General features: G+C 48.6%; 1 protein-coding gene across 1 annotated transcript in view; it reads right to left on the reverse strand.

Moving 5' to 3' along the window:
- Nucleotides 1-6,557: 6,557 nt before the first annotated feature.
- Nucleotides 6,558-27,697, reverse strand: part of vwc2l (von Willebrand factor C domain containing 2 like) — a 36,654-nt gene continuing 15,514 nt past the window's right edge. Inside the window, exons 3-4 of the mRNA XM_061234127.1 lie at nt 20,225-20,354; nt 6,558-7,108 (exon numbers count right to left, since the gene is read on the reverse strand). Coding sequence (XP_061090111.1) covers nt 6,558-7,108; nt 20,225-20,354 — 681 coding nt within the window. The remainder of the gene's footprint in view (nt 7,109-20,224; nt 20,355-27,697) is intronic.

Here is a 27,697-nt window from a genome sequence, read left to right on the forward strand (position 1 = left end):
GTGGTTGACTCAGTTGCACCAGGCAAGATCAATCGAGCACAGAAAAGTATTTGAATCCAAAACAATTACGTTATTTACCCAGGTCTGGTCCAGACATCCCCTTGTCTTCTATCTTTGGGAGTAGCCCACCGTGAATCACACTATCGCTATACCACCTGTGCCTACGGGGGGCACACTGTAATCAGCATATTCATTATCACCTTCAGTCCAATACAAAACCACACGCTAAAAGAAAAACCATTCAGTTTGAACCGTGACGTAGCGGTAGCGCTAACCACCCGCTCGAGTGCTAGTTTCCTTCCCCACCTCTCCGCTCAGGGGGAAACGGACATCACTCCCACGTTCAGCGCTGACCTCGGCCTCCACCTCCTCCGCCGGATGGAGATTACCGCGCTGGCCGCGTTGGGCGTTCCCTCCGGTGCGTGGAGCGGGCAGGTGAAGAGGGGTCGGGTGCCGGGTGTCTGTGCCGAGATTAAGGCTGAGGTGTAATCTAGAGGGGTCGGGGCGGGTGTCTGTGCCGAGATTAAGGCTGAGGTGTAATCTAGAGGGGTCTGGGCGGGTGTCTGTGCCGAGATTAAGGCTGAGGTGTAATCTAGAGGGGTCGGGGTGGGTGTCTGTGCCGAGATTAAGGCTGAGGTGTAATCTAGAGGGGTCGGGGCGGGTGTCTGTGCCGAGATTAAGGCTGAGGTGTAATCTAGAGGGGTCTGGAGGGGGGGCGCTGCCCTGTGCGGGTGGCGAGTTCAATAAAACGGATAAGACAAACAAAAGCAAAAAAAGCCGAGCAATCCATCTCACAGCCGGCCGGCTGACACGCATTTACCGAAGAAACAAACAATTTTGGGTTTTTCTCTCTTCTGCGAGGTGAGAAATAAATCTTGGGGGGGGGGGGTGGGGTGTAGCCTGTAGCCCTCCTCTGGCCCCGTCCCAGGACCTGGCTTTCTGGGGGATTAGTTGCAGTCGCTCCTAATTGCTATTGATTGCTGCGCGTTGCATTAAATTGCTTCCCCAGTCCGAGATGGGGGTGGGTGGTTGGGGGTGTGCAATTAGTGGCACAGACAACATTCCAACAACGTGATTAATTGGGGGTATAAAAGGAAGTGTTTTGCAGTGTTTTTTCTTTTTTTTTTACCGAGGGGTGTGGGATTTTGTGCTGCTGGTTTAAAGTTGAACTCCGTAACTTCGCTTATGAAGTTTCAGGCCTGCAATGACTGTTTTTTTAGAAATGCGACCATCTTGGAAGTTTGTGTTCGCTGCACCCTGCTGCTCAGAAGCTGGGAGAGATTTGGCGTTTTTACGGCGTAGATTTGTGTCTGGATGCAGAACACCCCCGTTGGTCGCTGTGATGAATTCCTGATGTTCTCTGTGTCTCAGAGTGGTTCGCCTTTGGGCAGAAGCCCTGTAAGAGCCCAGTGTACCTCAGGGCTAAAACTACGGGGGGGAAGTGTACGTGCTGCCCCAGTTACTGACAGAAAGAATATCCGACAAATAAATCAACACACACACTCTTGCTGAATAACACTTTTTCTGTCTATTTAACAAAATAGTTTTGTCTTCATAAATAATACATTTTTTCCCCACTTTAGATTTCATAATACACATAAGTTTGCAGATATGTACAGGTTTTTACACGTGACTGGTCTGTTCAGGGCACCTAGAGCTGCTCTCTGGAGAAAGGGTCAGGAGGGGGGGTGTTCATACCAGGCTTCAGCCATCAGGCCTGCTAGGCCATCTGCCCGCCAAGCACTTGGCAAGACCGGCCGCACATTTAGCCTGTGTTCATTTTTAAATGCCATTTTTAAATTAATGAATTTTTAATCACCTGTTCAGGAAAACAGAAATACATTTTTAACTCCCAATACTGCCAGATGTACTGTTATGGCAACGGTAAGGTAAATTATTCGATAAATTATTTATTTTTCTATAACAGACCCTTGGTGCCCTTCCACCATAACAGTTGATTGTATTATAACAGTATTATATTCATATTTGTTGTCATATTTGTTGACACGGTCGTCTCGGTTCATTGTCAGGCACACTGTTTACGGTTGACAGTTTTCTTTTTTTAAAAGAAGAAACAATCTTTCATAGCTTCCTGCTACAGCGAGTCGGTGTCTCGTAAAGAGGGACAGTTCAGGTTGCAAAGGGACAGTAAAATGGACGCTGTGTGTGTGTGTGTGTGTGAGTGAGTGTGTGAGTGTGTGAGTGTGTGAGTGTGTGAGTGAGTGTGTGAGTGTGAGTGTGTGAGTGTGTGAGTGAGTGAGTGAGTGAGTGAGTGAGTGAGTGAGTGAGTGAGTGAGTGAGTGAGTGAGTGAGTGAGTGAGTGAGTGAGTGAGTCGCAGAAGTCCATATGCAAAAAATAGCTTCTTCTGGAAAAAAAATGAACGCAGATGTGCACTAGAGGGCTTATTTGTTCCCCGTACAGTTCAGAAAAAATACAAATAAAATCACACATGAGCAAATGTTGCAAAACAATAACTGACATGTACGTGTATCGTTGTGGACGGACATGGTGACATCTGCTTATAACGGTGTTGATCTCCAAGTGAAACAGTTACAATGTGCGAGACGAGGGCCAGGTCTTAAAGTGCTAGGAATGGCGTGTGTTTGTGTGTCTTTACTGATCTGCTGATCGGATGGTGTGGAGCAGGGGTCTCCAATCTTATCCTAAAAGGGCCGGCGTGGGTGCAGGTTTTTGTTTTAACCCAGCAGTAACACACCTGATTATACTAATGAACTAATCGTGGTCTTTAATCAAGACCTTGATGAGTAGAATCAGCTGTCTTAGTCCTGTGCTAAAACAACAACCTGCACACACACCGGCCCTTTCTGGATAAGATTGGAGACCCCTGGTGTGGAGTTTCCACACAGGGACAGTCACGTTCCCCTTCACTGCAGTGAACGGGCGTCAGGATCGCAGTGAACGGGCGTGTGGATCGCAGTGAACGGGCGTGTGGATCGCAGTGAACGGGCGTGTGGATCGCAGTGAACGGGCGTGTGGATCGCAGTGAACGGGCGTGTGGATCGCAGTGAACGGGCGTGTGGATCGCAGTGAACGGGTGTCAGGATCGCAGTGAACGGGTGTCAGGATCGCAGTGAACGGGCGTCAGGAGCGCAGTGAACGGGCGTGTGGATCGCAGTGAACGAGCGTCAGGATCGCAGTGAACGGGCGCAGTGAACGGGCGTCAGGATCGCAGTGAACGGGCCCAGTGAACGGGCGTGTGGAGCGCAGTGAGCAGGCGGCAGGATCGCAGTGAACGGGGGGCAGGATCGCACCGCGGTGTAGGATAACCATCTTAACTCTGTATTCAAAAAAACATTTGTGTCATGATTTGCACTCAGATTTCCATTACCTCTGGTTTTCTTAATTGTTACTCTTATTGTGATTAGAAACCCAGAGGAGAGACTGAAGGGAATCCCTAAAGATGAACCTTAGAAGTACTAATAGGGGAATCGCAAAAACCGGATCCTGAATCCTTTTTTTTCCCCGACTCAGGCGGGAAGGATATTCTTGTATTCTGTCAGTTCGGGGGTTGCTATTCTCTCTGATTAGAGAAGTCTGGGCTCTTTACCCCAGCGGAATGCCGGAATCAGTGGAACTGAACTGATTGCTCTTAATTGCTGTGATTTTTTTGGGACTTGCCAGATGTTAATTAGTTAATTATTCAAATGGGCCAGTGGCACAGATCCCTCCCGGGACTGAACCCTGCGGAGTGTGTAGCCGCCGTCTTGACTCGCTGGAAACCGCAAGAAGCTCGCCATTTACCAACATCGCCCCCTAGTGTAGGAGGGTGTGCGTGCCGCCCTCCTCCAGTGGGGGACAGCAGCGCTTTCTTGGGGAATTGTGAGCGGGACAGCGGAAGGAGTGACTTTGATAAATATAGACGCGATGGTGTCTCCTCTGACCCTTCACAGCTTCCGGCCGTTTATCTGTGTTTGGCCGTGATGGAAAGCCAAACGGACGAGATGACAACAATACCTCCGAGTGTAGAAGGCATGCTGGTCCCTCTCTCTCTCTCTCTCTCTCCCTATCTATCTCTCTTCGCTCTCTACTCTCTCTCCATCTCTCCTGTCTCTCTCTCTCTCCCCCTATCTATCTCTCTTCACTCTCTCCTCTCTCTCCATCTCTCCTGTCTCTCTCTCTCTCTCTCCCCCTATCTATCTCTGGATTTCTTGTCTCTCTCCCTTGTCTCTCTCTCTCCCACTCCCTCCCTCTCTCTCCTCTCTCTCTCTCTCCCCCTATCTATCTCTGGATCTCTCTCTCTCCTGTCTCTCCCCCCTCCCTCTCTCTCTCTCCCACTCCCTCCCTCTCTCTCTTTCTCTATCTCTCTCTTGACATTAAGACATTTAAGCGTACTGTGATGTTTTGAAGTTATATCCTTCCTCAAGATAAAAAGTCAAATGTTTCCAAATCAGAACTAGGTTATTTATTCATGGTATCCAGTGGTCTAACCGTGGGGTAACAGCTGAATAAATAGAACAAGGCATGTGTTGAAATGGTACAACTGATTATTGTTTTCTTCCTTCGTCACCATGGAAAAATAGTGATTAAACCAGGGCGGCCAAAAAAATGCCCTCGTCTTCGATGACATCCTGCGGAATGAGAACAATGCCTCGAGCACAAAAAAAAGGGTTATGGTTTCCCCGGAGACCATCTTCAGGTAATTGCAGAAGGGGGTGGAGGGATTGAGGGAGGAGGGGGGGTTATACAAATGGAATATCCTCCCACCTCCTTAGGGGTTGGGCACTTGAATTAATTTCTGTCTTGTTCCCGAAGTCTTGGCTCCGTTATTGTTAAGCGATTCATCCATCACCCATCGAGGGTGCAGGGTCCAGAAAGGTTAACAGTTGCAGATTCTCTCCAGGAAAAATTGGCCATGATATATCACAGGGACTTAACAGAATTTAGCCCTGAATTAATGACCTGTATTTATCATCCCAAAAAAAAAAAAAAATGAGCGGGCGGTGTGGTGGGGGTGTGGGGTGGTGAGGTGGGGGTGTGGGCGGGGGGTGGTGTGGGGCGGTAGGTGCGGGCACGTTTCCTGTGGGCCTGCTGGAGTCCAGCTTGTGAATCTGTGTGCAGATGTGAGCGTTGCAGTGTGTGTGCGTCTCCACGCCTCACGGAGCTGGCCGTGTAAAACGAAGGGTCCGCTTTTTCACGGCGGTGTGGGAAGGCGCGTGGCGGGCGAATCTGTGAACGTTGAGCGAGGTTGCATAGGATGGACGGTGAGAGGCGGGGGGCGGGGGGGGCGGGGCGCGGTAACGCGGAGCCGACTTCCTCTCTCGCCGAAGAGTTCTTATCCTCTTCCTCTCTCGCTGAAGAGTTCTTATCCTCTTCCTCTCTCGCTGAAGAGTTCTTATCCTCTTCCTCTCTCGCTGAAGAGTTCTTATCCTCTTCCTCTCTCGCTGAAGAGGTCTTATCCTCTTCCTCTCTCGCTGAAGAGGTCTTATCCTCTTCCTCTCTCGCTGAAGAGTTCTTATCCTCTTCCTCTCTCGCTGAAGAGTTCTTATCCTCTTCCTCGCTTGGTGATCCACCGAGAGCCCGCTCGGGCAATCCATCAAAAAATCCCTCGATTAACGGAAATGAGAGCAGGCCGCTTCTGACTTTCTAATTACTGAGATAACGAGTTCAAGCTATTAGCCTATTGTAGCCTATCTTTTTTTTGGAAGGGGGGAAAGTTGAAAAAAAAAAAAAGGGAAAGCAATTAAAAATAAAGGGGAACACTCGGGATACTGCTGCTCTGGCGTTCTTTTTGGGGGGCGGTGTAAAACTTTGGGGGGGGGGGGGGGGGGGGTTGAAACCGTTTTAATGTTGGATTTAGTTTCTTAAACAGTCCAGCGGACGAGGCGTCTGCTTCTGCCTGCAAGCGGAGGTGCACGCGCGCTGAATATAATGCAGGCTGATTAGTCTTAACCCCCGAAAGCACGTAATTAGTGGGATCAGTGTAATTAGTCTTAAACCTTTAACTTTCTCCGCCACCCCTCCTTTATGCGCTCCGTACTTCCACCCCCTCCCTTTCTCCTTCCCTTTGTTTGTTTCTTTCTTTCTTTCTTCCGACCCCCCCGTGATGCAATCCGGGCCCCCCCACGCTTTTCTTGGACTGGTAGAGAGTTCCAGGTTCGGGGGCCCCAGTGTTCCTTCCTGGTGTTGCGGTGTTGAGTTTTGAGCCCCGGGTGCCGTGCGCTGCCCTCTAGTGGAGAGTGAAGTACGCGCAGCTGTGGCGGGGCGCGTTAAGATCCTCTCTGTGCGTCGCGGTGTGTCTCCGTGGAGTCTCTGCTTCAAAGGGAGACCCCCAGCGCACGGTTGCCAGGTGACGGTTCGGAATTCCGTCCGCAGGAACCGGTTCTGGGATCCCATTCCGCAGATATCCTTTTCTTTCCCCCATTTCAGAAAGAGAACGCCGGATTAAAACGAGCGGGAATTTGAGAGCCGGCAATCTTTCTGTAATCTACGAGCTTCCCAAACTTTCCCAAGTCCCCTCGGAGCGGCTCAGCGTTAAAGACCGGGCCCGGCTCCCCGTTCCGGACGCTGCGGGGGCGTTTCTTTTCCCGACAGTCCGTTAAGTTCCCTCCCGGCACGGCTCCAGCTCGTCACGCAGCGTGACCCCAAACAGCGGCGAGTATCGGGGTAGGAAGCCCCTCCACGCGACACAACAACCCGTCCAGAGTAAGCGGCAGAAGCAAGTTGCGTAAAATGTTTCCTTTAAAGAGTAACGGTGGGACAGAGGGCCAGCCGCTGGTGCCGGGGGACGTTGAGGGTGCAGGGTCGGTTCCCCCCGCCGGTGAAGTCGGGGCCGAGGGGTCGGTATGTGAGCGGGGGTTTGGGGGTTTCGGGGGTTTGGCGGAGGCTCGGCGAAGGTTTTGTGCTCCAGTCGTTCGGTCGCAGCCGGCGGGCGTTCCCCGGGCTCTCCCTCGTACGCGGGGGTCGGTCCGCCCCCACGCGGGGCTCCCCCGGCCCTACGAGGTGGTCTGCCGTTCAGGCACTCCCGACGCAGGCACTGCGCCGGCTTCCACCAGTCCCCCGTGTGGCAGCGGCAGATGGTGCAGTCGTCCACCTTCACCTCGATGCCCGCCGGGATGATGGTGGTGCCTGCCGCAAAGCAGTTCGGCCCTGAGGGGAGGGAGGGAGGAGAGAGGGAGAGAGAGGGGGAGAGAGAGGGGGAGGGAGGGAGGGAGGGAGGGGAGAGAGAGAGGGAGGGAGGGAGGGAGGGAGGGAGGGAGGGGGAGAGAGGGAGGGAGGGAGGGGGAGAGAGAGGGGGAGAGAGGGAGGGAGGGAGGGGGAGAGAGGGAGGGAGGGAGGGGGAGAGAGGGAGGGGGTAAAGGGGAGAGATAGAGAGGAAGGGAGGGAGGGAGAGAGAGGGGGAGAGAGAGGGAGGGAGGGAGGGGGAGAGAGAGGGGGAGAGAGGGAGGGAGGGAGGGGGAGAGAGGGAGGGAGGGAGGGGGTAAAGGGGAGAGATAGAGAGGAAGGGAGGGAGGGAGAGAGAGGGGGAGAGAGGAGGAAGGGGAAGGAGGGGAGAGAGGGAGGGAGGGAGGAAGGGGAGGGAGGGGAGAGAGGGAGGGAGGAGGGGGGGAAGAGAGGAGGGAGGGAGGGAGGGAGGAGGGGGGGGAAGGAGGAGAGGGGGGAGGGGGAGAGAGAGAGAGAGGGAGGGAGGGAGGAGGAGGGAGAAGAGAGGAGGGAGAGAGAGAGAGGGAGGGAGGGAGGAGGAGGGGAGAAGAGAGGAGGGAGAGAGAGACAGAGAGAGGGGGGGAGGGGGGAGAGGGGAGAGAGGGGGAGAGAGGGAGGAGGGAGAGAAGGAAGGAGAGGAAGGAGGGGGAGAGAAGGAGGGAGATTAAAGAGGGGAGAGAGGAGGAGAGAGGGAGAAAGGGGGAGAGGGGGAGAGGGAGAGAGGAGGGGAGAGAGAGGGGGATAAAGAGAGGAAAGAGGGGGAGGGATTGAGTAGGAGAAATGGATAGAGGGAGCAGGAGGTAGGTGGAGAGGGGGAGAGAGGGAGGAGGGAGAGGAGGAAGGGAGAGAGGGAGAGAAGAGGAGAGGGAGGGGGGATAGAGAGGAGGGGAGGGATGGGGGAGGAGAAACAGGGATAGAGGGAGCAGGAGGTAGATGGAGAGGGATAGAGAGGGGGGTGAGAGAGGAAGAGAGATTTACAAGCTCCTTTATTGTTTTTTTCATAATCCAGTTTATCACACCATTATCACAGAGGAAATTGCGGCAATTGTTATCATTGTCAGGAGGAAATGTGAATTTAAAAAAAAATCTCAATCAATCAATCAGTCAGTCAGTCAAGCTTTATTTATAGGGCAGGTTTCATAGAAATGTGCTGAACACAAAAATTAAGAACTAAAAATATGAAAAATCTTCATTCACTCTTCTAACACCAGGGTGGGTGTTGGTGGTGTACTCGGGACTCTTAGAGAGGGACCTGGTGAATTTGGGGACAGAACAAGCTTTTCACACCTGTCCTCTGACACAGGCGGTGTGCACAGCGAGGCGCTTTGAGGACAAGAGGAGAGGTCATTTTCCTGGGGAGAGAGGGAGAGAGGGAGTGATGGAGGGAGTGATAGAGTGATGGAGAGAGGGAGGGAGGGAGGGAGTGATGGAGTGATGGAGAGAGGGAGGGAGTGATGAGAGATGGAGAGAGGGAGTGATGGAGAGGGAGGGATGGAGGAAGGGAGGGAGGGAGTGATGGATGGATGGATGGAGGGAGTGATGGAGTGATGGAGAGAGGGAGGGATGGAGGGAGTGATGGAGTGATGGAGAGAGGGAGGGATGGAGGGAGTGAGGGAGTGATGGAGGAAGGGAAGGAGGGAGTGATGGATGGATAGATGGAGGGAGTGATGGATGAGGGAGGGAGTGATGGAGTGATGGAGTGATGGAGGAAGGGAGTGATGGAGGGAGTGATGGAGTGAGGGAGGGAGTGATGGACGAGGGAGGGAGGGAGTGATGGAGAGAGGGAGGGATGGATGGATGGATGGAGGGAGTGATGGAGTGAGGGAGGGAGTGATGGAGGGAGGGAGGGAGAGAGTGATGGAGTGATGGCTGGATGGAGGGAGTGATGGAGTGATGGATGAGGGAGGGAGTGATGATGGATAGAGGGAGTGATGGAGTGATGGATGAGGGAGGGAGTGATGGAGGGAGGGAGGGAGGGAGTGAGTGACAGGGAGGGGAAAGTGATGATGCCCATTTCCTCTGCAGGAAGGAAAGGAAGCAGCGCTCTCTGCTGCACAGCTGGGCCTGTCCTCAGGTAGTCCCTGTCCCAGGCTCCTGTGATCTGAGCTCGCTAACCGCTAACACTGACCCAGCTCTGGATCCGGCTCTGGATCCGGCTCTGGATCCGGCTCTGGATCCGGCTCTGCTGCTCTCCCAGGCGCTGGGCCCTGGTACCAGTGGGGCACTGTTCCGGTCCTGGCCTGGCTCCGCGTCCTGGGTTTTCTTCCAACCGATTACCTTAGTATTTTTTTTTGTTTTGGCTAGCTCTATACTCAGTGACTGTATTAGGTACACCTACAGACGAGCTTGATAATCCAAAAACCTAATCAGTCGATCATGTGGCAGGTACGCACTGTATAAAAGCAAACTGTCATGATAAAAAAAAAAACTGACTTCATTGTGCCCACTCATAACAGTTAATCTGTTTCGAATGCTGATTCAAATACTTTTCTATCAGCATTTGAATCCAAGTATCTGAATCCAAAACAATTACGTATTTGACCCATGTCTGGTCCACATACATTGGTCCCATTCTGAACCACCAAGCCTTTGCAGGTACATCTGCCTCAGCAGTACTGGACAGGGGTAAGAGGGTCTGCCAGTTGGAGGGTTGCCGGTTCGATCCCTCCCTGGGCATCTCGAAGTGTCCCTGAGCAAGGACACCTAACCCCCAAATGCTCCTGACGAGCTGGTCGGTGCCTTGCATGGCAGCCAATCGCCGTCGGTGTGTGAGTGTGTTTGCGAAAGGGTGAATGACAAGCATCAACTGTACAGCGCTTTGGATAAAGGCGCTATATAAATGCAGACCATTTAACACTATAAGGCCCTGGACTAGTAATCCTGCGCCTCTTACTCCCCCCTCACAGTCCGCCTCCTCCAGACTCCCGGAGCAGAGCGAGCTCCGTGCCCCTCCCTGGGGGAGCCGTCACGGGGTCTCTGGGGTGGGACGGAGGCCCCTCCTGGGTGCCTCAGGAACTGGGAGTCCTCCGGAACAGAATGAACGCGATAATTCCCTCTTATCCGCCTCTCCATCTCTCCCTTCGCTCTGGGAACGTCTTCGGGGGGGGAGGGGAGGGGCCTCGCCCCGGCAACGCTGCCACGACGACGGCCATGCTGCGCGGGACGGTAGCCTCGCGTCAGTTCGGCGTCTCCTCCTGGACGAGCCGCTCCTCGGGAGATCCCCCCGGGACGGACGCCCCGGAGAGCCGGCCGTCGTAATTCCCATCGATCCGCGGAGCGCTTGGGAAAAGGTTATAAATAAACCCCAGGGAGGGAGAGGCTGGGGCGGCCGCTGCCAAGCGCAATCGGTTTTTTTCACGGCCCTTTTGCATACAGACACCTTGGACCAGAGACGACGGGGCAACAGATCAGGGGGGACCCTCTGCTTGCGAAGCGAAGCTGGCTTCTCTGGTCCACAACCCCTGCCAAAAATTCCCGTTTATGCCAGCTGGTATTCCAAGCTGGTGCAAAATGGTTTATGCTGTTTTTTCTTTACTTCTAGCTGGTCATAGCTGGTTTCTGGTCGGACAGAGCTGGTCAAAGCTGGTTAAGCTGGTTAGAGTAAGTTGGTGCACAGACTGGTGAACTAGCTAACTATATAGTACGCTGGTCATTACATTACATTACATTATTGGCATTTGGCAGACGCTCTTATCCAGACGCGTGTGCGTACGATCGTGTTGGGCACGCGTGTGCGTACGATCGTGTTGGGCACGCGTGTGCGTGCGATCGTGTCGGCACGCCTGTGCGCCCGGCAGCAGCAGATCTCATAAAGCTCGGAGTTCCTGTCGTAAGCCGCGCACCGCAGGGGTAGATGCATTTTATTTGTTGACACTTTTCGATTTTATACAAAGGCACATCTTCCCCAAACAATCAATGTTGATGTAGCTACGCTGGTGCTAATAGGTCATGTTTATGGTTCCGTACGCTCAGACGCTCGGCTCTCTCCACTGCACTCGCGAGAGCGTGGCGCTCACATTTCACCCGGGAACGGCTCGGAGCGTCGAGGAAAACCGCGGGCGGTCAGATCGGATTCAGCTGTCTGAGACGGAGAGGAGGTCGTCACATTGCGGCCCAATATTTTCAATCCTAACGGCTTTGTCGTTAAGGAGCCGTTGATGAAATATTAACCGTGATAACGACATTCCGTGACCACATTTGAACTGGAAGGTGGAGCGGGGGGAAAGTGGAAAGTTGCTTGTTGAATAACAATGTCGCCGCAGTGGAGGCAGGAAAGATAAGTGAAGTATGTTATGATCTTCAAGGGGAGGAACGCAGTCTGGGGTCCCTGTCTGAATCACACGGAAGGTACATACTGTATATATATATTTTATTATTCATAAAAATTCCATCCCTTTCTTTAACCAGCAAGGACTGGAGTATGCACTACACTCCTGGAATCTGATCTGTTCTGACCAGCACTGAGTGTAGCAAAAGCACTTCACACATAAAATATAGTATTATTATTGTCATTATTATTATTCTCATCAGAAAGCTGCCATGTTTTTTATTAATGATGAAAATACTGCAGCTTTGAGTGTGACTCATGGGAAACATCTTAACATTTTTATTTTGTTCACTGTTTTGTGATGTTTCTACTGTGATGCTATTTTTGCCCTACGTGGCTGGGGTAATGTATTACTGGACAGAAAAAAAAAACAAATTTAAATAGCATTTTCACTTTATTTAATTATGTGTCTTAAGGGGGTTGGCTTACCAGCAGCAATAGAGGAACTGTGTTTTTGTTTTCTTCTTGATAAACTTTGTTCGGTGCAGGGAATGACAAATTACTAAGCAGAGATGAGATTAAATTACTGCCTCCACTGAACGACTATCTGAGATTGTTCAATGCCAGGAAGCTAAGCAGCTACAGAATATCAGCATAACCCCTATGGGCGACATGGCTCAGGCAGTAAGAGCAGTCGTCTGGCAGTCGGAGGGTTGCCGGTTCGATCCCCCACCCGGGCTGTGTCGAAGTGTCCCTGAGCAAGACACCTAACCCCCAAATGCTCCTGACGAGCTGGTCGGCGCCTTGCATGGCAGCCAATCGCCGTCGGTGTGTGAGTGTGTGTATGAATGGGTGAATGAGAAGCATCAATTGTACAGTGCTTTGGATAAAGGCGCTATATAAATGCCAACCATTTACCACTTACCCCTATACACTGTCAAACAGAACCGGGACTTCCCTATACACTGACAACCAGAACTGGGGATCGTCTGGTAAATGTGGCAGCATTTAGTTCAGCGAGTGCCAAACACTTTCACGCATGCACTAAATGGATTTCCTGAAGAAGCCTGACTGGCAGATTTACAGCTGCTGTACAGCAAAGTGGACACTTTTCTATAAATATACCGTAAATATTATGCCTTGGCTAAATTAAAAGACTTTAATTATTGCCAAAGACCTGTGCCTTTTCTTCACAACATTTATATCAAATTATAAACCACGCTTCAGTCCATATTTAGGTTTAAAAAAAAAAAAGAAGTGAAACTATATAAGCACTGCATATGAGAACTGTAGTCTGGTAGTGTGAATTTATTGAAATATAAGTTGACTATGGGGAGGAAATCTAAATGCCTAACCTCAGTATTGTAGGTTTAAGCCACACAGCATTGTCAGCCAATGCCATGCAAAAAAGTGTAGTGTAAAGTGTAAAGTGTAAAGTGTAAAGTGTAAAGTGTAAAGTGTAAAGTGTTTGTGGTGTTTGAATGATAAGCTAGAAAACAGAGCTGGCACTAATAATTTCCAACACTGGCCACAGTTCACATGCTAGCCGGCCGCTGAGCTGGGTGTGGCTTAACCTCAGGAAGACTTGGGAAAAGCATTGTCTGGTGAGAGAAACATTGCAGGCGACATTGGCTCAGGCGGTAAGAGCAGTTGTCTGGCAGTCGGAGGGTTGCCAGTTCGATCACCTGGCCAGGCTGTGTCGAAGTGTCCCTGAGCAAGACACCTAACCCCTAAATGCTCCTGGCGAGCTGGTTGGTGCCTTGCATGGCAGCCAATCACCTTGAATGGGTGAATGAGAAGCATCAATTGTACAGCGCTTTGGATAAAGGCGCTATATAAATGCCAGCCATTAACCATTTAGAAACAACTGCTCCTCTGCAGTTCTAACTAAAGACAGCATCTCAGGACCATTGTTTTTTTCAACAGTGAATTGATATGTAATCAAACATGAACATGTGTACGATGTAGAAAAGAAGAAATGTTCTTCTAAGTGAAGTGCGGTTATATCCGGCCAATGTTTAAATGGCCTACTTCAGGTGTCCGATCTTATCTGAGGAGGGCCGGTGTGGCAGCAGGCCTTCGTTCTAGCCCTGCAGTGAGACACCTGATGCTGATTGATACTCATCAAGGTCTCGATTTAAAGCCATGATTAGATAATTGGCTAAAGCAAATCCCTGCACCCACTGCGGCCCTTTTTCAGATAAGACCCCCCTGGACGCCGCGGGCCAACTCCGAGAGAGAGGTCCGCTCTGCAGACTACGCACACACTCCCGCAGCTCATTCTGGGTATTTCTGGCTTGGAAGCGGACGTTGGCCGAGTCCTCTGGCAGGCTGCGGTGAAGGACCCGGATTTTCCCCCAGTGAATGCCCGTGTGACCAAGATTATAGGAAGAATCTGGACCCGGCGCCTGTGAAGTCACCCGCTGGGCTTGTGAAAAGGGATTTGAAACCGTGGAAGTTAAGTTTTCAGGGTAGTTGTTTGATGGTGTATGCTTTGGAGCCAGAGACTGCACAGTATAACACAGTAGCTTCCAGAAAATCGGCACACGGGGAGACATTAGATGGGAAAAAAAAAAATTATAATAACATTGCGACTACATTTTCTCATGGGGAAAAACATAATATTTTTTTACTGTATTCTTACCAATGACTTACATTGAAAGGGTGGCTGAGACCCCTATATTGGAGTCAGCCACAGTGAACAACCACTCATCAAGCATGAGCATCCAAAACGAAGCCTCTTGCTCCGTGTGACTGTGCCATGTCTAACCAGATCAGCAGTCCCTCTGGACAAAGACGAGGGCACTCATTTTATGTTATTTTTTTTGGAAGGGGGGGTGTCACTTTACAGCCTGCACTCCCACTACCTGGGCCTGTCTGTATGTAGGCTAGATATCGCTACAGGGGGTGGGGGGGGTGGAACGGGTGAAAAGAAAAGAAATGAGAATCTTGATCCGAGAAGTCGAAAAAATTCTAGTTATGTTTTCGTTTCATTTCGCCATGCCTGTCGGTCGGCGCTGAGGGACGTGTCTGATCCCAGATCAGTTTCTTCAAGAATGAAATGAAAAGAACAAGCTGGGACCGCTCCCTATTAAACATCAACTCTTTCTTTCTCTCTCTTTCTCTCTCTCTCTTTCTCTCTCTTCTCTGCTTTCAGTTTACCTAGCTCTCGGGCAGGCATTTTATTTCTCAACATCTTCCTGGACTTGGAGGTGATGCAATCATTATTCTGGCTTTACTAAAGGTTTAAACATGGAGGCCTCTTTCACCGTGCGTTCACACTAGAAGCTGTATCACTATTAGAGAATTATAATACAAAACTATCAAACTATCACATGTCGAGCTTGAAAAGCATGAAGGCAATGGCCCTAGCAAGAATGCACTCATCCAACCTGTATTAGCAACTGCTGTGCCTGCAAATCACATGGACAATGCTGAAATACTGTCATTACATTACATTACATTACATCACATTATTGGCATTTGGCAGACGCTCTTCTCCAGAGCGACGTACAGTTGATTAGACTAAGCAGGAGACAATCCTCCCCTGGAGCAATGCCGGGTTAAGGGCCTTGCTCAAGGGCCCAAAGGCTGTGCAGATATTATTGTGGCTACACCGGGATTAGAACCACCGACCTTGCGCGTCCCAGTCATTTACCTTAACCACTACGCTACAGGCCGCCCCAATACTAGACTGTCATGCCAGTACTAGACTGACTTTGTCTTCCCAAAATGGTGGCATGTTGCCTGGAGACCAGTAGGGGTTTAAGGGGTATAACAATGAAAGCAGTCGCAGGCGTAGTTCTTATTTCTTTACCTTTATTTTACCGGGAGGCTTGAGGATATACAAACAAAAGCGCCACCGCTTGCACTTATAATGTGCCAGTACTTATCTAAGCACCCGTATTAGGTGTGTTAATGGGAATTGAGAAAGCTCATTTGGGAACTGGACCAGGACCTCAGGGGTTACTTTTTAAGAAGCACCACAGGATTATTCAATTAGCATTTTAAATTTAGGCAGTTAGTAAGTGCTCTTATGCTGAGCGGGTAACATAATTGCAGGCATACGGGCTTAGGCAACCAATAGAGCCAAGGCTAAGTTATCAGGGGCACAACTGATGGTGGTAGTCAATACTTAATCTTACAAGATAAGATTGAATAGGGGCAAGAAGGGGATGCAGAATGCTGTGTTATTAGGAAGCAGAGATTAGAGGATTTAGTTTTAGATTTAGCAAAGGTAGGGCCTATTACACCACTCATGGAATAGGTTTGTGTTCAGTCTGTTACAGAAGACAGACAGTGACTCAATTGTCCTGATTGCAGCGGGGAGCTCATTCTACCACTGGGGTACGGAGTAGAGCAGCGCTGCTCAACTCCACGTCCTGCAGTGTCTGCAGCGCTACTCAACTCCACGTCCTGCAGTGTCTGCAGTGCTACTCAACTCCACGTCCTGCAGTGTCTGCAGTGCTACTCAACTCCACGTCCTGCAGTGTCTGCAGCGCTACTCAACTCCACGTCCTGCAGTGTCTGCAGTGCTACTCAACTCCACATCCTGCAGTGTCTGCAGTGCTACTCAACTCCACGTCCTGCAGTGTCTGCAGTGCTACTCAACTCCACGTCCTGCAGTGTCTGCAGTGCTACTCAACTCCACGTCCTGCAGTGTCTGCAGTGCTACTCAACTCCACGTCCTGCCGTGCTACTCAACTCCACATCCTGCAGTGTCTGCAGTGCTACTCAACTCCACGTCCTGCAGTGTCTGCAGTGCTACTCAACTCCACGTCCTGCGGGCCGCAGTGTCTGCAGCGCTGCTCAACTCCACGTCCTGCAGTGCTACTCAACTCCACGTCCTGCAGCGCTACTCAACTCCACGTCCTGCCGTGCTACTCAACTCCACGTCCTGCAGTGCTACTCAACTCCACGTCCTGCAGTGTCTGCAGCGCTACTCAACTCCACGTCCTGCAGTGTCTGCAGTGCTACTCAACTCCACGTCCTGCAGTGTCTGCAGTGCTACTCAACTCCACATCCTGCAGTGTCTGCAGCGCTACTCAACTCCACGTCCTGCAGTGTCTGCAGTGCTACTCAACTCCACGTCCTGCAGTGTCTGCAGTGCTACTCAACTCCACGTCCTGCAGTGTCTGCAGTGCTACTCAACTCCACGTCCTGCGGGCCGCAGTGTCTGCAGCGCTGCTCAACTCCACGTCCTGCAGTGTCTGCAGCGCTACTCACCTCCACCTCAACTCCTGCGCAGTGTCTGCAGGCTTTTGCTGCGCTACGCCACCTGATTTCACCTAATTCGCTTATTATCTGACCCAAGCAGGTAAAATAACGAGTGAAATCAGGCGGTGTAGCGCACGGTCGGAGCGAACACCTGCACACACTGCGGCCCGCAGGACGAGGAGTTGAGTAGCGCTGGAGTAGAGGGAAGTTGAGACCAGGAATAAAAAGCGTCTTTGGATAAAAACCGTCTGCTAAGAAGCTCTAGGACGAGGCTGTACTGCGAGAAAGGTGTCATTCATCTTGCCGCCCCATTGCTCCGGGACTGGAGATCTGTGTTTTATTCAAGCCGCAATCTACAGCCGGTGGAGGGAGGTGAGGTGAGGACCGGCGGCCATTTTGACTGTTTGATGAGGTGAGATGTTCACTGTGAGATGGCTTGATGGTGAATAACCACAAGGGGTCGGGACTTTGGTTTAATGGGCCGTCTGAACGGGGTGCAATGTCTTCTGCAGTACGGTCGCCCCTTTCCTGCATAAGGTCTTACAGTAGTTTCAGACACAATAACTGATAAATTGTCCATCGAGAGCAGGCATAACTAATATGTATTTCATCATTAAGTAATATTGGGCAGTTTATGGTTCATGTTATGCAATGTTTTTGCTTTTTATGAAGAAATACTTGCTAATGTCTGTACATATTAGTGTATGTGTGACGAAGACCACACATACACTAATACGTACAGACATTAGCGTGTATTTTTTTCCCACAGAGAGTGGTCACTGTGTGGAATCGCTTGCCAGGACATGTAGTGGAGGCAGAAACACTGGGGATGTTCAAGTCCAGGCTAGATACTATTTTGTTTTTCAGCAAACTAAGCAGTAGTTACACTTTAGTGGGAGGAAAAGGTGGGCATCGCTGGGCTGAAAGGCGTGCTCTCCTCATTATGCTATGTTATGTTATGTCGTGCCTGGCGGGTTGTCAAAATCAACTATGGTTAATGTTAGATTCTTTTAGCAACCTGTCTTAACTTTTCCCACAAGACAGAAACGAGTCTGCCCAGTTCCCTGCAGTTGCATTGCAGGTTTGATTGCCGGTCCTGCCAAAAGGCCAAGTTCGGCCGGCTCAAGTGGAGCGGCACAATTGGCTCGCTGCTCCAGAGGGAGGGATGGGCAGGGTTAACTGATGAAAGCACCTCGGGCGCCTCGGATTCACGGTCACGAGCATGAGACGAGACGGCTTGAAGAAGGCGTGTTGTTCTCCTTCGGGCCGCCGAGGAACGGGGTGTGGGCGGTGTATCTACCACTAACTCTAATTGGATTAGATGGGGTACAATTGCCGACCAAATTGGGAGAAAAAGGGAAAAAATTCGAAAATAAAACTTGTTGTCCCTGGCTACTTGGGTCATTCAAATCCCCCTAAGCAGGTTCGCTGAGAGGGCAGAACCACCGATGGCCGTGCTAGCTTTGGCTGGCCAATGCGCTGACCCTGCACCACTCCATTCCAATTGGGCATCGGAATCCTATAATTCTAATCGCGTGATTGGCTCACACTGACAAGGACATGGGTGTGATGGGAGATGGACGACTCCCAGGAGTGCCAATTACTATTCCTGATGACCTTAATCAATTAGCTCTGTCCATTCTGCGGGCGGTTCAGTCATAATTAAGCACAGGATTTCTCATTATTGTAAATGGAGAAACGCGGCCCCCAGGTAATACCTAAATAAACTTGGTGAGTGGTTTGAATCCCCCTCTATCTCAGTGCAAGACTCAAAAGCAAGGTAGAGACATACTGACATGACTGAGTGAATGAGTGATATAGCGCATGCTACATGTGCCACATCACCCAATATTGATGTCAGTACCCTCAAATAAAGGCTGACAGTATTGTGTCACTGTCCAAATACTGTACTGCACTGTCTACACAAAGAACCAAAGAAAATAACTTCTGTGATATTAAGACTGCTTCACGAGTTTAGATTTTAACTTAGTTATTTATTCTGAAAGCATGCAGTCCATTCCAGAAGGATTATTGTAATTAAATGAATATGAATTATTATGCCATTTACAGTACCTTCCAATCAATACCGCAGCCAAACATAACTTAACTGGAGATGATGATCCGCACAGACACACTGCATAAAACCTGCAGTTCTTGTGTTTAGAAGTGATATACTTAACAGCAAAAGGAAATTGATTATTGTCCTCTTTATATGAGAAAGAATACAGCTGAATTCTGAAGCTCAGCAAACAATCGTACAGAAAAAAAACGATTACACAGGGTCGTCAGTGTGCTTGACACATTAATGTTATAGAAATTACTTGCCAGCTTTCAAACTGATGTCATTCCCTGCTGCCTGCACTGGCATGCTATATGCCTCTTCCCCTTTCAGTAAGGGAACCAGTGACATTTCTAAAACAGATTTTAAAGCGTATATCCTCGAGTTGCTGTGTTATAGGGTGTGCTTTTACCTCATCGTTGCTCCCCTATGCCCCTTAAGATAGTATAGTATCTCAAGAAATTCAGCTTTAGCTTCTGACCGGAGTATACCAGCTGAGGCGTGCTATGGGGTGACATTGGCTCAGGCGGTAAGAGCAGTTGTCTCATTGGCTCAGGCGGTAAGAGCAGTCGTATGGCAGTTTGAGGGTCACCAGTTTGATCCCGCCCTGGGTGTGTCAAAGTGCCCCTGAGCAAGACACCTAAATGCTCCTGATGAGCTGGTTGGTGCCGTGCATGGCAGCCAATCACCGTTGGTGTGTGAATGCGAAGCATCAATTGTACGGCGCTTTGGACGAAGGCGCTATATAAATGCCAACCATTTACCATTTACCATTCTAGGCCCAGCGATGCTCCCGCCAATCCTGACCGTGCTGGAGTCAGTTGTGGCCAGGGGACCTATGTGCCGATCGGACCTGGGTCAAACACGTAATTGCCTTGGATTCAAACGCTGTTCTATGCTTGATCGATCTTGCCTGGTGTAATTGAGCCAACCAAGAGGACCAGAAGGTGGGTTTTGTACTTTTTGAGAGTATTTCATAGGTTACAATACACCAGGCACGCTCAGTGAAGTGTAGAAAAGTAATTACGTCTTTGACCCAGGTCTGGTGCTGATACATCACAGAACATCGTATTGCCCAGAGAGGGAACATTTTGGGCTCTGGTTGATGGGGTGCCTACGGTCTGCTGGAGACAGCTGTGCCGGTTCTGTGGTCCCCCGGTACGGTGAATGTTCAGCTCAGTGTTTGGGCTCTAGAGGGTTAGGAGGCAGCAGCTGGCTGCACACTAGGGTTGCCAGATTTAGAATTTGCCAACACGGACAATGTGCTCAGCTGGAAGTTTATTCGAAAAGGGGAAATCAAGAAAACACGAGAATATGAATTTAACGTATTGATTCAAATGTAAACCGCTAATCCCAGGTCAGTTACACAATCTTTTTTTTTTTTTTTTTTTTTGCGTAAGGATTAGTATTGAGTACGCTAATCTATATACATTCTTGTTAGTGCATTTATGGTGCCCAGGCCAATATATATATAGGCTTTCGCAAAAACTGGTGAGTTTTGGACAGGGAGAGGCCTTACCGTTCTTACAGATGGGGCAGCACTGTTCCGGCTCGTAGACGGGGTTAACGCACTCCGGGACTGCGCAGTCGGCCACTACGCAGTGCACCTCGTTGTTGGGCTCACAACGACACCATTCGCAGGGGGAGGGCTAGAGAGAGAAAGATGGAGAGAGAGAAACAGAGAGAGAGAGAGACAGAGAGAGAGAGAGAGAGAGAGTGTGTGTGATTGGAGTCAAGCGAGCAAACTGTCACCTTGCTTAGCACCCATAGGCCAGGCTTTCCAGCCTATCTCAGCCTGCTCGGAGGAGATGACATAATGCTCTCATAAAAGGTGAGTAATGAGTTAGCAGCGGGCGTTTCGCCCACTCAGACTCTGTGCGGAAGGTATCTCTCATTACATTAGAGACAAGAGAGTAAACAAACTGCGCCGTTGCCGTTAGCCTGTGCCTACCTGTGCCGCTAAGTGCATGGTTGTCACCGATCTCAGTAAACACCGCTTAATGAGCCAAACCAGGAAAGTCAGACTATAATAATAAAAGTCAGACACAAACAATAAAAAATAAATAGAATTTAAGAAGAGTACGCTTCTTTATATCAAAATGTGAACTGTGGCTAGAGTGCACTGTTGTTCTACATCAACTGTTCTACTGGGGTACTTCAGCTAGAAACCTCACCATTGTTATTCTGTCCAAACTTTATCACCCTGGCTGTTAAAGATTGACGAAGTTCAGATGTGTGGATTTGTATTTATTTATTTACCAAGTGAAATAAAAGGCCCAACACGATTCACACGAGTCCTTTCTATTTTTAATATGTTCCTGTGACCTAGCACCTCGCGCGAGTCTTTGTTTTGTGTGTGTACCGTATGTTAGCTCTGATGCCAGCATGTTTTCCCAGCACTCTCTGGGAAAACAACGAACTAAAAACAAATCACGTTCTCTTGACTCTGCCGACATCCCGTCTGCCGTGCAGCACGATGTGCATTTTATTTCCCGCTGTAATTACAGTCCATATTTTAACGTGTCCCACACCTCAGCCTGCAGCTGCCACTGTCCCCTACAACCCGCGAATTACTGAAACATCGCCCGTGTCCGCGGGCGCTAGTCTGGGCTTCCTGTAGTTTATGTGAAGCTGATTCCCCCATATAAATATTTATGTGCTGTGTAACGCAAAACGGCGACAGGAGAGACGGCACACGGCGACTTAGACTTGACACGGTCTGTATTGAGTGTGCGCTGCTGTGAGCACGCGACTGTGTATACACGGCTTTCTCGGGTTGCGTACGTATATCATAATCGATTTTCAGTGTACAAAGCACGGAAAAGCACGTTCAGAAGATAGGGTCCCTGGCAATCAATTGCGATTATTCATAAGGACATCTCAATTATAAATAACACCGCGTTGCAACATGTACAGAATGTTATCCTCGGCACGGACGTAGGAAATCAATTCTGAATAAAACCGAAGGGTATATACGGGTGTAGTGATGATAAAAGAAAAGCATTATCTTCAACACCAGGACAAGACCATTGGCAAGCAGGGAGATGCATAGCCTCAACAAAATGCTGTGCATTTATTCTGTATTCCTAAAGCAGTGCAGGATCTACAGTCACCTCTGAGACAAAGTGGGAACCAACGTAATTGCCTTTGTTATATCGCTCTGATGTTAGTCTGCGTGTTTGTGTGTTCGTCTGTTTTTGTTGTTTGTGTGTATGTGTCTGTGTGTGTGTCTGTTTATGTTGTGTGTGTGTGTGTGTGTGTGTGTGTGTGTTTCTAAACATAATAATAATAATAATAATAATAATAATAATAATAATAATAATAATAATAATAATAAAAAAGACCAGAAGCCTTTGATAATGTCAGTTAAAGGGCCAAAGAGATAACGACATTGTGCTGTTGCTTATAAACCAATCAGGCCTTCCACAGGCTTAAGATGCTACTACCGCTGCTGATTTGCATAAAGTAAAAAATGCCTGCAGTCAGCATGGCTGTGAAAGAGCTCACCCCACTAGGCACAGGTCCAACGATTTTATTACCGTGCAATCCATTTTGCAAGTTTCGTCTGCAATGGATGCTCGCCACTATTTGACACAGCAAATCCAGAAACGTAATGGCATATTAAATCGCCTTTCTACAGCCCCTCGCAAATGCTTTTATAATACTGTCTACTGTGTGCTATTGAGTCTGGTTATTTTATGTACACCGGGGAGGAGCCCACAGTTGTGTCAGATGAGTCCCAGTGGGCCTGCTGGTCAGAAAGCGATACACATTTCAGCTGGCAGTATTGATGCTTCATTGTCAGACGGTAAGACGCTGAAACACTGGTATTTGCTGGAAGATTAGTCTCTCAGCATGGACAGCTCAAGTGGCCATTTCATTTTTATGGAAGGATTTGTGGTGTTTTGTCTCGTTGCCAGCGCGGTCACTTTTTATTTATGCTAAATGTGGATTTTTGGATGCAGCTACTAAAATCGCAGAGACCAGGGCTGCCCAACCCTACCGTCTTGTAGACACCTGATGTCCTGTAGGTTTTCATATCGACCCTAATTTGGTGCACCTGATTCTATGAATGTGTAGCTCAAAGAGTTCTCTAACTGTTGAATGAGGTGTGCTTTATTAAAGTTGGGGTGAAAGCCTACGGGATGGTAGATCTCCAGGACCAGGGTTGGGCAGGCCTGCTCTGGCTGTTGAATGAGGTGTGCTTTCTTAAATTTGGAGTGAAAACCTACAGGACGGTAGATCTCAAAGAACACTCTTTGGGCAGCTCTGCTCTCGAGTGAACTATTTCTCTTTCATGTGGAGCGGCAAGCAGCAGCCCATATGGTCTTCCACGGGGTGAAAGTTTCACAGGAACAGCTGGGTACGTTAGGGACGGGTGACTGCAGCCACTCACCTCTCCGTTTGCAAACAGCGGTGATTACTTTGCCTTTGAGGTTAAACATCGCTTCACTCGACCGAGCTCTCCCGAAACACAAACTGTGCCAATTATTTCTACAGGGAGAAGTTGGCTCATGAATATTCAGCGTGTGGTTTCTGGTGCTTGGCAACCTGCTGGTGAGGGATAGCGGTTTCGGCGGGGAGGTTAGGGGAGAGACGGCGAGCCGCTCTGCGTAACCCTCGCCTTTGTACGCGGCTTAATTGGGAGCGTAAGTGTCCCGGGCGCTAACGATCGCCGCTGCTCCCCGTCGATAAGAGCTCTTCCCGACGGCGCGGAGGCTCGTGAACCCCTTTAACTGCGGCAGTTCTGAGCGCTCGGGAAATTTCGATTATCGGTGTCGAGCTGCGAGCTCTGGGACAGAAACGCTCTGTCCCGCCGTCGGCTTCTCCGGGCCTCGTTCGGACCGCCTCGTTTAACTGATAAATACAAATATTGTGGCTTAGCTCGACTCCCGTCGGTCACGCGGTGAAGTCAAATCCAGGATCGAGTCTCTGGGATCACGAAGCAATACATGGGATGAAAGTGACTCATCCCTGTCACCGTCAGAATCTTATTGCAGTCCGTCTATTGGAAGCCGCACCTAATAAAGCTTGCTTGTTTAAGGCAGTGGTTGAACTGCAGGATAATACCAACTGGGTCCTCTAGCACAAGGTTACCTAACCGTTTACAAGAATATGAGAATATGAGTCTTGTATCGGATTGCATTAAAAAAAAAAGTACAATCACAAAGTTCTTTTCAGCACGAAGAGTGCCAGTTCAAACATTCTTCTTCCCAAAAATGCTGCTTATATACGATGCCTGGCTTCTGTGGAGCAGCCACTGTATTTCAGAGATTTTAGACTCAAACAACGTCTACCTTTAAACAAATTTATCACGCAATTTCTGCCTTTCATTGCATTTCTGACAGGGAAACTTCAGACAGCTGTTTCATGCATATAACCACAACCACAGTTTCAAGGAATTTCACATTAAAAAACCCCAAAACCTCACAGCTTTAACTTCCTGAACTATTCAAGGTGCTTGGATGGTTCAGAATAACAAGTCCAAAATATGAGGGATACTTTTGAAACTGAATATGTAATGTGGTATTATTCAGACATTTTCCAATATGGTCCATTTATAGATATGTTTTAAATGTCTTGTGTGAGTGCTGAGGGCAATTATCAGTAGCACATTCACAGCAGCCATCTTGTGTGAGTGCTGAGGGTCATTATCACCAGCACATTCCCGGCGGCCATTTTGTGTGAGTGCTGGGGGTAATCACCAATGGCACATTCAGGGCGGCCATCTTGTGTGAGGGCTGAGGGTAATTACCAACGGCACATTCACTGCGGCCATCTTGTGTGAGTACTGAGGGTCATTATCACCAGCACATTCACGGCGGCCATTTTGTGTGAGTGCTGAGGGTAATTATCAGCAGCACATTCACGGCGGCCATCTTGTGTGAGTGCTGAGGGTAATTACCAATGGCACATTCACGGCGGCCATCTTGTGTGACTGCTGAGGGTAATTATCAATGGCACTGCAGAAGCTTTGAACAGCAGGAGTCCAGAAAGTGTTATTAGCATGTAAATGGATATGTTGGATATTGCTGACTCGGCTCCTGGTCGGCAGGGTGAAGGTGATGACTCCAGGCTTGAGTGTGGACAGTCCCACGGCCGCCCAGCCCGTTTAAGATGCCCTAATCTTTTCCAGACAGCTTTTAAAAAACGGGTGCGCTGCCAACGATCCCCCGAGCAGCACATTTGCGGTGGATCAATAAGGGTGATTAGAAAGCCTCTGTGCTTCTACAGTTAAATCTATCGCTACCGCATTAGCTTAAATCAATCACATTGCATTTGCTATGGTACACTCTACGAAGGATTAAAACAGAGTGCTCATCGAAGGGAAAGAGCTACAACTATAGGATCTATTATGAATAAAGATTATGGTTCCAATCAAAATGAAAGCCAATTCAAATTGATCCAAATGGAGCTATAATATAATATCATATAATATAATATAGGGCCAGTTTTGCAGACACAAATTAAGTCTAGTCCTAGGCTAAATTCTAGTTTGAATGGGGATTCTCCCTACAAAACTCAATTTTAGTCCAGGACTAAGCCAATGTGTGTCTGTTTATTCATAAAAAGAATAGCAATAAATATTAAGTAAATAATAAAAATACAATGTGCCTGATGCCTACACAATTGTGTAATGTTATATCTTCTGCAATCACTTCAGTGGTATTTCCAAACATGAAAGCAACATTGACAGCTAGACTTTGTTGCATGTTTTACTACCAGCAGTGGTTAGATTTAAAGATTTAAAGTCAAACTGATCAAATATTGTAAACATAAAGGTCCCTTGTTATTCCCAGTAACCCAGTAACTAGAATAGATTCTGAAACAAATACATAATTCATTATGTTTTTCTGCAGTATATACTGTAAATGAGTGTTAACTCTGATAATTTGCTGGGACTGGGACCCGGAAGGTTGGTGGTTCAAGTCCCAGTGTAGCTACGATAAGATATGCACAGCTGTTGGGAGCCCTCATTGTTCCAGGAGGGGTTGCCCCTTGCCTAGTCTAATCAACTGTAGTTGCTTTGGAGCAAAGTGTAAAATCAGCCGTTTGTGAGTGTTCCAGTCAAGGCCTTCTTTAGATACAGTTGGCTAGGCTCCAGACTTGTCTGCCGTTTAAAAACTTGGTGTTTTGCTTATTCCAATTTATTTCACAATCTTTATCTGTGTTTTTTTTTTATTTTTTTAATGGATCTACTGAAATATCCTTGATGCAAAATTGCTTTTAAATGCAATTCTGCTCTCCTTTTCAAAGAGAAGCTATAAAAAAAGATGACATTTGCACTCACGGCTACATATGATTTAGCTATTGGCAATAACAGAATTTATTCTTATTAACGGATTAAAAAGCAAATGGAGACATTGCCCAGTGCGATCAGCATTAGTTTGTCATTGGGGACGTATGCCCGTATAATGCACCGGACAAATATATCCTCTTTATGGTGATCACTTAAATATACAAATGCACTTACCAGGGAGTATAAAAAAAGCTTTGTTGATTAATACGTTGGGTGTATCTGCATATCCAGTGGAAGTATATTTTTTGCATAACCAGGAGATGAGATATACTTCATGCATCTATAATACATTGCAGTGCATCCGCCAATGTATTGATGTGTCCCGGGTGCGTTGCCTGGTGTCTTGCCCATGAGGCACAAGATGAGGTGATCTCATGCCAGTTTACCATGGTGAGCAAAATGAGTTAAAGCCACTCAAGACTCTGGGGGGGGAGGGGGAGTCGCCGGTGCCCATGGCAACCACATCCCCCCCCCCCCCTTTGATGTTTCATTCAAAGTATGAATATAATATTTGAGGAAACGTGTTAAACTGGGGATACTGGCCTAACAGTAACCATAATGGGAGGGGGCGGGGGGGGTCTGGGTGGGGCTGGGTTCCATGCAGTGCGCTCGTAGGGGGAGGGGGGGGGAGGGAGGGCTGGGGTTTGGGTTTGGTGATGAAGAAGATGGGGACAGCCGGAAAGACATGCCAAACCCGCCAGCGTCAAAACAACATCTTACCAGCATCAGCAGACGTGGAGCAGAGAGACCGGGGCGACCCAGGGGGGAGAAACTCAAGGTACCCCATTCTACAGCTAGTCCTGGCTCGTACTGTGGCTCCAGATCTGTTAGTGTGGCCGGCTGTCTTTCAAATCCGAGATACAGCTAAACCTGGAACTACAGTATGATACCGCTAAACCTGGAGCTACAGTATGATACAGGTAAATCTGGAGCTACAGTATGATACAGCTAAACCTGGAGCTACAGTATGATACAGTTAAACCTGGAGGTACAGTATGATACAGCTAAACCTGGAGCTACAGTATGATACAGCTAAACCTGGAGCTACAGTATGATACAGCTAAACCTGGAGCTACTGTATGATACAGCTAAACCTGGAGCTACAGTATGATACAGCTAAACCTGGAGCTACAGTATGATACAGCTAAACCTGGAGCTACAGTATGATACAGCTAAACCTGGAGCTACAGTATGATACAGCTAAATCTGGAGCTACAGTATGATACGGCTAAACCTGGTTCATACTGTAGTTCCAGATCTCTGTTAGTGTGGCTGGCTGTCTTTCAAATCCGAGAGGCTTTTGAAGAAGACGGTCCTTTCAAATGCTTCAAAATGTAGAAGCTGAGTCACTATTTAATAGCACATGACTAATAACTAATTAGCAATGTTTTGCTCTGACAAAATGAGATACCACATCTGCAGGTTCTTTTATGGGGATTGTGTCATTCTTGAGTACTTTTGGAGAGCAATTTTCAGGCTAAAATGGTTTGCACCTTTCAAATCTTTTTATTTTTCATTTTTGCTAGAGAGTGAATTAAAATAGTCTGTTTGGGAGAGAACACTGCAATGTCCTTTATGGGAGAGCTTGATCATTTACTTCAGCTGCTTACATTTTCTCCTACTCGCATCTTCGTTTCTATGTAAAGAGGTTAAGATCTGTCCGAACATACAGTAAAACATAGATTCTGTGTG

Source organism: Conger conger, chromosome 3 (genome assembly GCF_963514075.1).
Source record: "Conger conger chromosome 3, fConCon1.1, whole genome shotgun sequence".
NCBI lineage: Eukaryota > Metazoa > Chordata > Actinopteri > Anguilliformes > Congridae > Conger > Conger conger.